General features: G+C 47.1%; 1 protein-coding gene across 1 annotated transcript in view; it reads left to right on the plus strand.

Moving 5' to 3' along the window:
• Positions 1 to 4157: 4157 nt before the first annotated feature.
• LOC116815136 (ubiquitin carboxyl-terminal hydrolase CYLD-like) overlaps positions 4158 to 15256 on the plus strand; it is a 31422-nt gene continuing 20323 nt past the window's right edge. Inside the window, 7 exon segments of the mRNA XM_075063299.1 lie at positions 4158 to 4258; positions 4432 to 4926; positions 5464 to 5745; positions 6304 to 6379; positions 8406 to 8614; positions 9784 to 9937; positions 11286 to 11421. Coding sequence (XP_074919400.1) covers positions 4450 to 4926; positions 5464 to 5745; positions 6304 to 6379; positions 8406 to 8614; positions 9784 to 9937; positions 11286 to 11421 — 1334 coding nt within the window. The 5' untranslated portion in view covers positions 4158 to 4258; positions 4432 to 4449.

Consider the following 15256-nt stretch of genomic DNA (forward strand, 5'->3'; position numbering starts at 1 on the left):
GGAACACCCCCTCCGCCCGTAGTCTGCATAGGTCCCACTCTTGGGACGCCCTACCTGGGGCCCCTTCGCCCCCTTGTTCACTCCTTCCCCGTCCCTGAGACAGACCTCCACCTGTTGCTCCTTCCCCCAGTTTCTCTCTCCTCCCAGCTCCCTTCTGTGCCGGACAGCTTTACGTGAGTGCATGGGCCGCCATTTGCCTCCTTCCGCTTCGAAGGACACGCCCCTTGTTCCCTTGATTTGTATGGTGTGTGACCCCTCCCCTGGTGGATCCCTTTTCCGTGGGCTACCTCCTCTTTTCTCCCTTCCCCCCCGAGGCCCAGCCGTAAGTCTGCTTGTGCCACTTCGCCCTCTCCCCCCCGGGTGCTAGACGCCTCCTCCCCCCCGTGGCTGCTCCTCCATCTGGCGCTGATCGACCCTCCTGCCTTCGCGGTTGGTCCATCCCCCGCTCCTCCCACAGGCCCCTTCCTCCTCGACGTCCTCAGCCTATCTCCTCCGTGATCGGATTTTCTGTCCTTCTCTATCCCCTTCGTGCTCGAGACTCTCTGGGACACCCTACCGCGTTCTGGGGCTACTCGCCCTCTCCATACCCTTTTTCCCCATGGTCACCCTTCTCCCCATTTCATTAGGAGATTCATTGTAATCTCCAACCCCTTCCCATCTGCGGAGCAGCCCCATGCTGGAGGACAACCCTTTTTTGGCCCTGAGTCTCCTTCACTCTCCCGGATGGCTCTGACCCCACTCACCCCAGGCAACGTTAAAAGAGGTCGTATGGGACTGGTCAGCTATCGATGAATGACTAATAAGGTGGGCTAGTAGAGAGCTGAGGCGCCTTAGAATCATTTTGGTCTGAACGGGTGCACTTTGTGCCTCATCGAAATTGGCTTCTCATGTTTGTTGTGGTTTATGTCAGCTCGACTTTTTGTGAGCTGTTATCAAGCGAGAAGTGCGTCCAAACGGGCCATTGATGTGTGTCTGGCCGGGCGCGGTTTTGTTCATTATCTTCAATAATATGATCTGGCTCTCCACGTAGTATGATGGGCCCAGCATCTGCCGACATTGCACTCATCTTTAACCTTCTCAGCAAGTTTGCAGATTGACACTTAACTTGAAGGAGTGGTTAGATACATGCGAGAGGGTGGGTAGGGATAGGTTCAGAGGAAACCCTAGGACAAAGTTTAGAGGACTGGGCCAAAAGAAACCTGATGAGGTTCAACAAGGACAAGTGCAGAGTCCTGCACTATAGGATTGGAAAGAATCCAGCACTGCTACAGACTAGGGACCGAATGGCTAGGGCAGCAGTTCTGCCAAGAAAAGGACCTAGGGTTACGGTGGATTGAGAAGCTGGAATATGAGTTAACAGCTTGCCCTTGTTGCCAAGAAGACTAACAGCATTTTGGGCTGTATAAGTAGGGGCATTGCCAGCAGATCGAGGGACATGATCATTCCCTCTATTTGACACTGGTGAGGCCTCATCTGGAGTACTGTGTCCAGTTTTGGACCCCACACTACAAGAAGGATGTTGGAAAATTGGAAAGAGTCCAGCGGAGGGTAACAAAATGATTAATCGGGCTGGGAGCACATGACTTATGAGGAGGAAGGCTGAGGGAACTGGGCATTGTTTAGTCTGCAGAAGAGAAGAATGAGGAGAGATTTGATAGCTGGTTTCAGCTACTTGTAAGGGAGTTCCAAAGGAACGGATCTAGACTGTTTCAGTGATAGACAAGGAGTACCTTGCAGTGATTTAGGTTGACAGAACTTTCAGCGAGGGTGGTGAAGCACTGGAATGGCGGTTCCTGAGGGAGGTGGTGGAATCTCCTTCCTTAGAGGTTTTAAGGGTCAGGCTTGGCAAAGCCCTGGCTGGGATGATTTAGTTGGGGTTGGTCCTGCTTTGAGCAGGGGGATGGACTAGATACCTCCTGGGGTCCCTTCTAACCCTGATATTCTATGACCCCTTCCCCCCAGGGTCATCATCCCACTGCCTCCCCTCTGGCATACCCCTACCTAGGGCCCCTCCTCTCCTTCCCATGAGCCCCCAACCCTGTGGGATCCCCAACCCCCCCACAGTCATCTTCCCACTCCCTCCACTCAGGGACACCCCCTCCCTCCATTTGTGACTCCAACAGAGACAGTCCCAGCCTGTGGTGCACCTCTTACCCCTCAGGGAACTCCCACTCACCCTGTAGGGACACCCCCAGAACACCCCCCAGAGAGAATCTCCCAACTGCCACTGGACCCCATTCCAAGTGCACTAGGGTCACCCCTTCTGACCCCTCAGCGCTGTATGCTGCAGAAGTGAAAGGTAGGTAGGTAGCTGAAGCCCAGCTGCGAGGGTTTGGTTTTAAGGAAGCCCCCGAATTTACCAAACCTAATCAACAAGGAGTTGGAAAATCCTGTATTTAAATGGGAACCTGCAGCTGCCTGTGTCAGCATCCAAATACTCCAAAAAGAGCTGGGAAGTGATACAGACTAGGAGCAAACATGAGATCATCCCGTGCAGTTTGACCATCCAAAGTATATGGCGTGCCCACAGCAAACAGCCAACAATGGTGCCAAGTAAGGTCTTGACCCTGCAAGGGGCTCTGCTGTGTGCCCACCTGGAGCCCTGTTGAAGTCGCTGTGAGCTGCACCTGTGCAAAGGTCTTGCCTTAGTCTTAACAGTCATTTCAGTATTAAGAATCTGGTATGTTGTTACTAACCCAGGCAGTTAAATGCTGTTTCTAAATGCGTGTAGTGTTTTCACCCTACAATGACAGCGCTATTTAAGGAGCCAAACTTAAAAATCACGCCTCTGCCTGAATGGGTTTTTACCAGTATAAATACAAGTAACACGTAAGGATCCTATAACTGAAAGAGATTAGAAGGAAGAAATGTTATTTTCAGTTTTGTTTTGTGCATTCAGCAGCACATAACATACAGCGGGGGTTGGCAACCTGTGGCACACATGAGCTGATTTTCATTGGCACTTACTCTGCCTGGGTCCTGGCCGCTGGTCCGGGGGGCTCTGCATTTTAATTGAATTTTAAATGAAGCTTCTTAAACATTTTAAAAACCTTATTTACTTTATGTACAACAGTAGTTTAGTTATATATTAAAGACTTATAGAAAGAGACCTTAAAAAACATTAAAATGTATTACTGGCACACGAAACCTTAAATTAGAGTGAATAAATGAAGATTTGGCACAGCACTTCTGAAAGGTTGCTGACCCCTGCTATACAGTCAGACTTACTATTTTCCCCATGGAGAGAGAACTTTAAAAAAAAACTGTTAAAAAACTGTCACGTTAGGCAGGGAGAATTGGCAAGTGCAGCACCAGAAACTGCTTTTACTTCACTTTTTAAATCTGGCTGGATTTCATGTTGGTGTCCCTTTAGCCAGGTTATAAAACTGGTGAGATTTCGGTGTTGTGTTAATTTGAAATGAAAGAAAGTACCTTGGTATGTGACATATGATTTTTCTTGTTAATGTAGCAAGGTGATTGGTCTCCAGATCTTTAAAATGCAGAGTCCCTGACTAAGCCTGCATGCATCACAGACTCGGGCACCTCGTACACCCACAAAGCATCGCTGTGCTCTAATGATACCAGACTGCTTTGGAAGTGTACCTACATAGAATGCCTCTGTTACCAGCTAGAGAGAGAGTGTGCTCCCACTCTTGGATGAGACCTTTGGTGGCCAGCCCTGGTTACCTGTACAGTGTCCACCGGCTTCCTATATTTAATGGCAAGGGTAACCACACTGGCAGGCTTGGGTAGGATCTGGCAGTACAACTGTCTCACCAGGCATGGATTGTTCATTGGATAGAATACCTGTTCAGGTGTCCTGGCCGCCATCAGCACCAGAGGAGCATTGTCTAGTAGCCAGATGTTTTGGGTATTGACCAGGGCTGTTGCACAGAATCCCCCAGCCCTTCCTCCCTGGTTACTTGTGGCTCTATGGGGTTTTCAGCCAGGGCATTAATGTCTAGATTTGCCACACTACGAATGATGATTTTTAACTCTTTTGAAAACGAACCCGATACCTGGTCACCTTCCAGGTTCTGTATAGCTCTACCCCTTTCTACTTTGCATAGCATCCCCTTCCCTGTCCTGACTCCTCCAATGTTTTCACTCTAGTCTGCCTATATGTCAGTCTCTCAAACAATCACCTTCTTCCGCAGTTCCCCCCACCACCCCTAGCGAGTTTTCACTTCCCTGAACTCATCTGCAAGACTCCTACCCTGGCTAGACTGCCTGTATGGATCTTGTATAGAAAATCTGGGTAGTTGTTTCCTTTTCTTGATGCCTGTTTCCCCTTAGTCTGTGATCTCCTCAAGGCAGGCACAGGCTCTGCTTGTATATATGAAAAGCAGCTAGCACATATGGGTGCTACTATAAAACACAATAATAATCACATGCTCTGTGCTGTCCTGTTGTTATTCTCTAACTTCTCAGGACTGAGTGGAAGCAAAGATGACTGCAGCAGTTGTACCAGGCAGCCCTCTGCCTTCACAAGGGGACGGAAACGTTTATTACATCTTGACAGATGATTTTCCATATGGCAGCAAGCTCTTTCCCTCGGGCACCATGTGCTTCCTCAAAGAGAGGATGTATCTGCACAGTATCGCCTGTGGCACGACTTCCACTCGCTTCATGAGGGTCACCATGCTGGATGACCATTCCATAGCCACAATTGAGGCAGAAATTCTTCAACCTGTGAATGAGGAGGAAGCTGTTTTCCTTCTGGCCATCAACAACCTCAATGAGCGCTTGAACTGTTTCCTGGACCGGTGTAGCCTTGAAGTAGCAGTGAAGGCTACAGTGGGCCAACAGGTGATAGTGGATCTCAACCAACATCTGTTCACTGGCACCATCCGCTATGTTGGGAAGATCAGCAAGAGCCCTTTGTCCTCCCCACTCTGTCCATCCTACTTTGGGGTGGAGTTACAGGTAAGGTGATTCGGGAGAGTGAGGCGCTTCCCCCCGACTCCCAGTTAACTTTATGTAGGCCCAGTGTCTCAGCCCAATGGAAAGGGGTCTGGCTGAGGGGAGTGGACTTGCATTGCCTCCCTGTCACATCTTATTATCAAGCCCCTTGTTCCAGGAAAACAAATCTTGTTGCCCTGAAAGTGCTAGTTCTAATCATACCTCACTGAACATTTAGCCTTTTTATCCTAATAGCAAGGCCCTGGTTTCCACTGATAACAGCAGTGTGCCTGGGATCAGAACTCCTGGGTTCTGTTCCTGGCTCTGTTCCAGACTCCCTGTGTGACGCGGGCTTCTCTGTCTCTTTCTGACTCAGTTTCCTCATTGTAAAATTGGGGTGGCTCTGTATTCTGATCCAGTATAACAGCTCTGATGTTCTTATTGGGTTGGGTGAGTACCTCATTTCTGACATGGGGTCATGTCACTGTGCCAAGGGTCAGGTGGCTTCTCTCTGACTTGTCCCTGCCCAGAATATAATGTGCCTTTCTGCTGGTTCTTCAGGGTGATGGTGAAGGCAAAGGCCACAGTGATGGCACCTATAACGGCTCTGAGTATTTCAAGTGTAAGCAGAACTGTGGACTCTTTCTGCCGCTTAACAAAATCCAGTTTATCCCAGCGCTGGGCAGTGACCCAGCGAGAGAGGAGCCCAAAGCGGATGTGGACGAGGTTGTTCCTGTAAAAGGCGGGGACACAATTGGCTTCTACCTGGATGACGTCTTCAGACAAGGCATAGCTATGGACGTGTACAAGGAGGGAACCCAATGGTTTGTTAAAGTTTGCCCGGTAAGAGGAGCTTGCCTTCGTTTCTCGTTGTTATCTTGCAGCCTGCCTTGTGGTAGGAGCCTTATCAATGTGCAAAATCAGTTCCTGCACACGGAGTGAAGTCTTTGTCTAGGGCAAACAAAACCATTGTTTCCTGGGGGAGACTTTCCTCATCTTACCCCACCACTTACAGACCATTTAGCTGGCATAACCTTCTATTGCAGGTAGGGTGACCAGACAGCAGATGTGAAAAATCGGGACAGGGAGGGGGGTAATAGGAGCCTATATAAGAAAAAAACCCAAAAATCAGGACTGTCCTTATAAAATCAGGACATTGGTCACCCTAATTGCAGGGGTTGAGACCCCTCAGGTGGTCGCGAGGTTATTACATGGGGGGGTCAAGAGCTGTCAGCTTCCACCCCAAAGCCTGCTTGCCTCCAGCATTTTAAATAGTGTTAAATATATAAAAAAGTGTTTTTAATTTATAAGAGTGGGGTCGCACTCAGAGGCTTGCTGTGTGAAAAGGGTCACCAGTACAAAAGTTTGAACCCCGCTGCTCTATTGCATTGTCTCTTACAGGAAGAAGAAGGCCCAACAGATGTTTTCAGAGATATCCCTATGGACTCTGTTGTGAAGGAAGGGCTGCTCTCCCCAGGTAAAGCAGCACACAAATACAGCCACCCCACCTCCGTAAAACCCAGTGGAATGGGATTTGCTGTTGTCCCCCCCCCCGGCCTTTTCTTTCACTTCATTCTCTGCCGTGTGGCTGACAAGGCTAAAATGTGATGGAGGAGTTTGTTACATTCTTAAAAGGATGATTTGAGGGCTGGAGGAAATGCCCAGCAGTGAGAGACTTCGAGAGCTTCGTATATTTAGCTTATTGAAAAGAAGACTGAGAGGCGACCTGATTACAGTGTATAAATACCTTCCTGGGGAGAAAATACAGGGCACTAAAGGGCTCTTTTGTCTGTTGGAGAAAGACAGAACAAGACCCAATGTCTAGAAGTTAAAGCCAGACAAAATCAAATGAGAAATAGGACACGGATTATTAACAGTGAGAGGATTAACCATTAGAACAAACTACCAAAAGGAAGCAGTGAATTCTCCAGAGCAGCATAAAAGGGCCTTAGCTTGACTGAGAATCAGTCCCCGAGTTTCCTAACTCTCATAGGAACGGCCACACTGGGTCAGACCAGTGGTCCATCTAGCCCAGTACCCTGTCTGAAAGGGCACACAGTACCAGAGTTTAAGGGGGATTATACAAAACAGGGCAATTATGGGGAGAGCCCCCCGTGTTTTCCCCTCCCGGCTTCTGGTAGGCAGAGGTGTAGTGTAGCCCCACGTGCTATCTTGGCTAATAGCCATTGATGGACCTATCCTCCATTAACTCATCTGATTCTCGTTTTGGACCAAGTTTTACTGATGACCATCATAGCATCCTGTGGCAATGAGTTCACAGGTTCATTGTATGTTGTCTGAAAAAGTCCTTCCTCTTGTTTGTATTAAACCTGCTTCCTATTAATTTCGTCTGGTGACCCCTGGTTTTTGTGATGTTGGAAAGGAAAAATAACACTCCTCCAGTCATCGTCTCCTCACCAGTCATGATTTTATAGACTTCGATCATCTCCCACCTTTACGCCTCTCTTCTAGGCTGAACAGCCCTGATCTTTTCAGTCTCTGCTTGTGTGGAAGCTGTTCCATTGCCCTTCTCTGAACCTCTTCCAGTTCCTCTGTATTCTTTCAGTTCTTCTTAGTCTCCTACTCATAGATCAGGGGCAGGCAAACTTTTTGGCCTGAGGACTGCGTCCGGCTTCCAAAATTGTGTGGAGGACTGGTTAGGGGAGGTTGTGCCTCCCCAAACAGCCAGGCATGGCCCGGCCCCAACCCCCTATCTGTCTCTCCCCGCCCCCCGGCTTCTTGCCCTCTGGCACCCCCTCCATCCACACACCCCCGCTCCCAGTCCCCTGACGGCCCCTGACGGCCATCCTGGGCCTCCTGCCTCATCCACCCCCCCCCCCCATTCCCTATCCCCTGATAGCCCCCGGAACCCTTGCTTGCTCCCCATTCCAACCCCCCCCTCCTTCCTGGACTGCCCCCCTGGTACGCTGCCCCCATTAACCCCCCTGTTCCCCGCCCTCTGAATCGCGTCCCAACCCCTATCCCCCCTATCCACACCCCCGCCCCCTGACCACCTCCCCGAACTCCCCTGCCCTCTATCAACCCCTCTGCCCCCTTACCGCGCTGCCTGGAGCACCGGTGTCTGGTGGCGCTACAGCCACGCCACCTGGCTGGAGCCAGCCCCACCACCGTGCAGCACGGAGCACCACGTCAGGCCAGGTTCTGCAGTGGCGCTGCCCCAGGAGCTCACCATCCCACAGCCCAGAGCATTGGGCCAGTGGCGGGGCGAGCTGAGGCTACGGGGGAGGGGGGACAGCAGGGAAGGGGCCGAGGGTGAGCCTTCTGGGGCAGGAGCTCAGGTACCAGGCAGGAGGATCCTGTGGGCCACAGTTTGCCCACCTCTGCCATAGATCCACTTCTGAGAAGCACAGAAACACTAGGTTGTATTGTTGTTAGAAAACAATGCAGCAAAATATTTGGCAACCACTTAGTCTAGTCAACAAAGATAGACTTTCCACCCCAGCTCTTGTCCGGGCTTTATTATGTGTATTGTGAATTTTCAGTATTTGAGCCAGACTTGGCCCCAGGATCTCAGAGACAACTGAAGCGAGAGAGAAGCGGAAGCGGGGAGGAGTTGGAAAGTGAAAAACAGTCCCTGGATGTGAACTCCATGGTACAGATCACCTTAGGCAAGGGGAATCCAGTCTCTGGAATCATCCGCTGGTTGGGGTACCTCCCCAGTATTGAGCCCAAAATGGCAGGAGTTGAATTAGTAAGTAGCAAAATAATGTTTCTGTTCTCTAAGGGCACTAAGGTCAGAACTGGCATGTCTTTTGGAGGTCATGAGCATGTCTGTTTCACAGCATGCCCTAGGTTAGGGTGCTTAATTAAAGAGTCAGGGCAGATTAAGCTGGCCTCTCTTGCTGGGATCATGGGTGGGAGAATACAGATACTGGTATGCAGACTTTCCTTAGTGGAGGGAGAGTAGTACATTGGTGAGAACGTGGACCTGGGAGCCAGGACTCCTGAGTTCTGTTCCTAGCCCTGCTATTGACTCACTGTGTGAGCTTGGTCAAGTCTCCTCTCCATCTTTTTCCCCATCTGTAAAATAAGATCATTCTCACCTGCCTGCAGAGGTGTTGTGAGGCTTCATTAGTTATTTGTGAAGTGCTTTGAGATCCTTGGACAACAGCTGCTGCTGCTGTTGGGATTTGGATTCATGAAATTCATTCTGTGCTGACAAAAGGGATTCACTGGTCTAAAATGTAACTAAACCAAATTAAAAAAAAAATAGGTCAAAATAAGTATAAAGTTGTATGTAGTTGTCAGGTCATGAAATCCCATCCTAACATCAGCCCTAGAGCAGCCATCAGATAAGTGCAGCTCTGACAGTGTGATTGGTCACATGTAGCATTTCAGATGATTGGGCCCCCTTGTGGCGAAATTGTTGCTGTTATTCTTTTTCCACAGCTGTTCGCACAAGCACTGCTTAATCTGACTTAGCGGCTTTCATAGAATATCAGAGTTGGAAGGGACCTCAGGAGGTATCTAGTCCAACCCGCTGCTCAAAGCAGGACTAATCCCCAGACAGATTTTTGCCCCAATCCCTAAATGGCCCTCTCAGGGATTGAACTCACAACCCTGGGTTTAGCAGGCCAATGCTCAAACCACTGAGCTATTCGTCCCTCCAACCTTTTTTCATTTGCAGACCCCCTAAAAAATTTCAAATGGAGGTGCAGATCCCTTTGGAAATTCTAAACATAGTCTGTGGACCTCCAGGGGTCCGAGGACCAGGGTTGAAAACCACTGTTCTGTGGTAATGGCAACCTTCTGCGGACCCCCAGGGATCAGCGGACCACAGGTTGAAAACCACTGATCTAACTCATTCCTTGAAAGCCTGGCCTGGAACTGCTTGTGGATGGATTTCTGTCCTTTTCACAGGATGAAGAGAAGGGGGTCACAGATGGCGAATGGCTAGGCACACGCTACTTCCACTGCCCCCCGAAGCGTGGCCTCTTTGTTAAGCTTCAGTCATGCCAGCCCGACATGCGCTTCCAGTGTGTGAGCAGTGGCCTCCTGGACCCCAGCACTTGCAGTGAGTTCCCTTAGAAGCTAATGGCTCCGGCTAGGATAGGAGGGTCATATGTGGGTTGTCTTTGCTAGTGTCTGTGTTGAGGACAGCATTTTGTGTAAAATTATAATTCTGAGAGTCCAAGATGCCCCCCTCCATTCCCAGAGAATAGCCCTGATGTATCCTAGCTCAACTAAATCTACTGCACTTTGTATTCCCCCGCCTGTCCCCATTCAAACTGACTCTGCGACTCATTTTGTTCTCAAGTCCTCTTTCTCATCTCTCCCTTCTTCCATTTTCTCATTTTCAAGCTATTAGTGGTAGAGGCAGGGGACTCCTCAGTTCTATTCTGATATTTGCCATTGACTTGCTGTGACCTTGGCATGTCACTTAAATTCTCTGTTGCCTAACTTTTCCCTTCTGTGAAATGGGGCTGATACTTACCAACTACACAGGGTTGTTGTCAGGCTAAAGCACTTGAGATCCTGCTGCTCTAATATCCCCTTACCACTTGAATCGCATGCTGTATCTGCCCTGCAGGAGGTTATTTGTGCTGAAATGGAATAGTTATGGGCCACCTGGAATGGTAGTATGACCACACTGGCATGGAGTGAAGGGTGTAGATCTTCGGGACAAAGCTGTGGACCCCACAGAATAAATGCTCCTGAGCCTCCTGCAGCTCCTCTGTACGCATGGAGGCACAGCAGACTTAAAGGGCAGGGAAGTACAGATCACACATCATGTGCATCTTTGCTGCTTTCCTGAGCTAGAGAAACACTCCTTCCCACCCCTAGTATGGTTAGGCCAACTAATCCATACCAAAGCCAAGCTGACAGGAATGTGCTGAATGGGCATTACAGCAGCAGCCCTGAGAATCCCTCCAGCTTGTTGTTGGACACTTCCAGTGCAGAAACATTTTCTAGGAACGCTTTACACAGAGATCCCATTATCTCAAGCTTACATTCAATTCAGTGTCAGGAAACTAGCTCCCTCCACTGTGGGCCCTTTCAGTGTCAGACGCTCGCTGACATGACGATGAGGATAGTACCAGCGGTGTGGAGGGCAGGGAATGTCGGTTGGCTAAAAAGTCTAGCAGCTGAATGAGTGGTCAGCAGATTGCCCAGGGGTTCCCTCTCATGCTGAAGTTATGGGTCTCTGCTCTTGCAGCAGATTATAGTGGGTAAGTGTGCCAAGCAATCAAGTCCCTATCCCAGAGAGGTTATGATCTAAATGCAGGGGTGGGTACAGTACAGAACAAACAGTGGGTTGTGACCTTTGTAGGTGGACTAGCCCCACAGGAAAGAAACAGGAGGGCAAAGCTGTCCCTAGGGCAAGGGGATGCTAAAGGCAGTTTCTGTTATTTCTGTTGCAGGTAGGATGGATAGTCCTAAGGTTCTGGCTAATTTTCCTCCTCTCAGGAATGGCACAGCCGTGCGTGTTTTACAAGGGCGCATGAGAGGGATTCAAGGCCACTGCAACTCCTGCTACATGGATGCTGCCCTTTTCAGGTAGGAGGCACTACTCTTCTTCAACCTCATGCAGAATGGCCTCTCTTGACCATCTCCCTCTGTTAAGTGAGGACCGTCATCCAGGGCTGACGGTCCTTACTGAGCGTCAAACCAGGCAGTTCACCAGGAGCACAGGGATGACACGTAATTTGCACAAAGTAGAGTAGAACGCAGTTGCTCTTTAATATAGAGATGCAGCCTAGAAATGACAGGTTCTAACCCCCAATAACCTGAAGGAGAAAGTTCATAGATGCTAAGCACACATCATTTGTATGTAACAAAAAATCATAGATTGCCACATTAGATTATATTACTGGTCCTCACAAGTCTGGTATGTCATCTCAGGTAATGGCTAGAAACTGATACTTAAGAGAAACCTCTAGTAATACACCTAGCTGATGGTATAATGCTGTACGGGGGGTGGAAATCCCTTGGTGACCCCCAGAAGCAGTCAGTTTTAGCCCTGAAGAATGAGATTTGATTATCTCACCCTGCCTAGCTACAAATGTTCCTAAATTAGTCAAACCACAGGATTTCACTCATCCATAATTGATGGAAAACTTTCTCATTTCACACTGCCCACTTTCACGTATTCTCTCTTTCCATTCCTTACATCTAAAAATTAATAGTAGCTTAGGCACAAAGTGATCATGACTTGATCACATTTATAATGTTCAAGCGGAATAAAGTTCAACCAGTAATATAACCTCTACCTTGATATAACGCTGTCCTTGGGAGCCAAAAAAATCTTACCACATTGCAGGTGAAACTGTGTTATATTGAACTTGCTTTGATCCACTGGAGTGCACAGCCCCAACCCTCCTGCCCAGGAGCACTGCTTTACTGTGTTATATCGTGTTGTATCAGGTGGCGTTATATCGAGGTAATGGTGTATATGTTTGGTGCTCTGAAAGGACAGATTTCACAAAGCTGAAAACAGTTATGAGTCACATCAGCCAGGAGGAAAAATTTAATCAGAAAGATGTGAATGATGATTGAGAGTTGTTTAAGAACAGTTTACTAGGTGTTGAAAAAGCCACAACTGAGGAAAAAGGCAGTGTAAAAGGACACAGAGGAATGTATGGCCAGCAGAGTTAAGGAGTTTTTTAAATATGTTAGGAACAAAAAGAATCCTAACAATTATATTGGTCCATTACTAGCTGGAAATAGTAGAATTATCAATACTAATGTAAAAAAAAGCCAGAAGTGTTCAATAAATATTTTCCTTTGTATTGAGGAAAAAACAGATGACACAGTAATATGATGACGATGATGACACTCTTTCCATTCCACTAGTATCTTGGGAAGATGTTAAACAGCAGCAATGGAAGTTGGACTTTTTAAAGTCAACAGATCCAGAGAACTTGGATCCAAGAGTTTTAAAAGAGCTGGCTGGGGAGCTTGCTGGATTCTTATTGTTGATTTTCAATAAGTATTGGAACACTGGGAAAGTTCCAGAAGACTAAAAGAAAGATAATATGCCAGTGTTTTAAAAGGGTAACAGGATCACCCAGGTAATTATAGGCCTCTCAGTCAGACATTGATCCCAAGCAAGATAATGGAGCAGCTGATACAGGACTCAATTCACAAAGAATTCACATGCATCTGACGAAGTGGGTATTCACCCACGAAAGCTCATGCTCCAAAACGTCTGTTAGTCTATAAGGTGCCACAGAATTCTTCGCTGCTTTTAAAGAATTAAAGGAGGCTAGCATAAGTAATGTCAATCAATATGTGTTATAGAAAATAGATGCTGTCAAACTAACTTGTTTGTTTGTTTGATAGGATTAAAAGTTCGGTTGAAAAAGGTGATAGTGTTGATGTAACACACTTCTCTAAGTCATTTGAATTGGTATTGCAAGGCATTTTGATTAAAAAAAACTTGAATGATATAAAATTAAAATGGTACACATTCAGTGGATTAAAATCCTGCTAACTGATAGGTCTCAAAATGTGTTTGTAAAAGGGGAATCATCATCGTGTGGGTGTGTTTCTATTGAGATCCTGTGGAGATCAGCTCTTGGCCTTACAGTAATTTAACTTTTTTATCAATGACCTGGAAGAAAATACAAAATCATCACTGATCAAGTTTGCAGATGACACAAAAGTTGGGGGTGTGGTAAATAATGAAAAGGAACAGTCACTGATATCGAGTGAACTACATTGTTTGGTATCCTTGGGCACAAGCAAACAGTAATCATTTTAATATGGCTAAATGTAAATCTGTACATCTGAAAACAGAGAATGTAGGCTGTATTTACAGGATGGAGGACTCTGGGAAGGAGTGACTCTGAAAAAGATTCCAGGGTCATGGCAAATAATCAGCCGAATGTGAGCTCCCGGTGCAATGCTGTGGCCAAACAGGCTGAGATCCTTGGATGCATAAACAGGGGAATCTCGAGCAGGAGCAGAGAGGTTATTTTACCTCTGAATTTAGCACTGGTGCTGCCAGCACTGGAATACTGTATCTGGTTCTGGTATCCACAGCTCAAGAAGGATGTTGATAAATTGGAGGTGGTTTAGAGAGAAGAGTCATGAGAATGATTGAAGGATTAGAAAGTGTGCCCTATAATGTTAAATTGATGGAGCTCAATCTATGTAGCTTAACAAAGAGAATGGTAAGGAGTGACTTGATAACAGTCTATAAGTACACACATGAGGAACAAATACAGATGCTTCCCGACTTACGCAAGCATTCCATTGTGGAACGCCTTGCGTAACTCGAATTTTGCGTAAGTTGGAAACATATACCTGACATTACGCGCAACTCCCCCTCAAAAAAACCTCCTATTTCTAGCATATGGAACTTTTTCTGTATGTGCGGATTTGCGTAAGTTGGGTTTGCGTAACCCAGGGGGCATCTGTACTTGGTAAAGAGATCTTCAGTCTAGCAGAGAAAGGTCTAACATGAAACCAATGGCTGGAAATTGAAACTAGACAAATCAGAGGTGTACATTTTTAACAGTGAGGGTAATTAGCTACTCTATTGAAACAGTATTCCAAGGGTTGTAGTGGAGTCTCCATCACTGGCAATTTGTAAAGCAAGATTGGCTGGGGATTTTTTTGGTTTTTTTAATGATCTGCTGTAGGAATTTGTTTTTGGGAAGTTCTGTGACCTGTGTTGTGATGGGCTTGGAAGGACTAGATATTTATTGATTTAATTTTGGTATAAATGTCCATTTCACCGCACACCCCAACAACAAAATATTTCCATTGATGGTCGTTGAAATTTACTGATAGGGAAAATAGGCCAAATGTGCTTGAGAACTTCTTAGAGTTTGATTTAAGGATGCCTACTGTGTGTGTTTTGCCATGTGATGTTGATAATTTGTGTTTTAATGGTTATAACTTTAACTTTAGCTTTAATGTCTTGAATCTCAACATCTACTGTCACTAAATAATTGGCTGACCCCCGCCCCATTATTTCTTCCAACTGAAAATTCAAGTTGATAAAAATCAATATTTATTTTTATTCTTTGATTTTTATTTCTTTATAATTTTGACAAATAAAATTCTGCTGAGCCTCACTATAGAGGAGGTCAGACAAGATGATTTCACTAGTTCCTTCTGGTCTTGACATCTGTGACACTATAAATCTCTCTTTTTCTCCCTTAACTCTGTCTATCTCTCTGCTGTGCATCATTTAAAACAAAAACCACTGTGTTCTTCTTCGAGTGCTTGCTCATATCCATTCTAGTAGGTGTGTGCGCGCGCCGTGTGCACGTTCGTCGGATACTTTTTACCCTAGCAACACTAGGTGGGCCGGCTGGGCGCCCCCTGGAGTGGCGCCGCCATGGCGGCTGATATATAGCCCTGCCGGCCCAACCGCTCCTCA

This window comes from Chelonoidis abingdonii, chromosome 2, assembly GCF_003597395.2.
Source record: "Chelonoidis abingdonii isolate Lonesome George chromosome 2, CheloAbing_2.0, whole genome shotgun sequence".
Lineage (NCBI taxonomy): Eukaryota > Metazoa > Chordata > Testudines > Testudinidae > Chelonoidis > Chelonoidis abingdonii.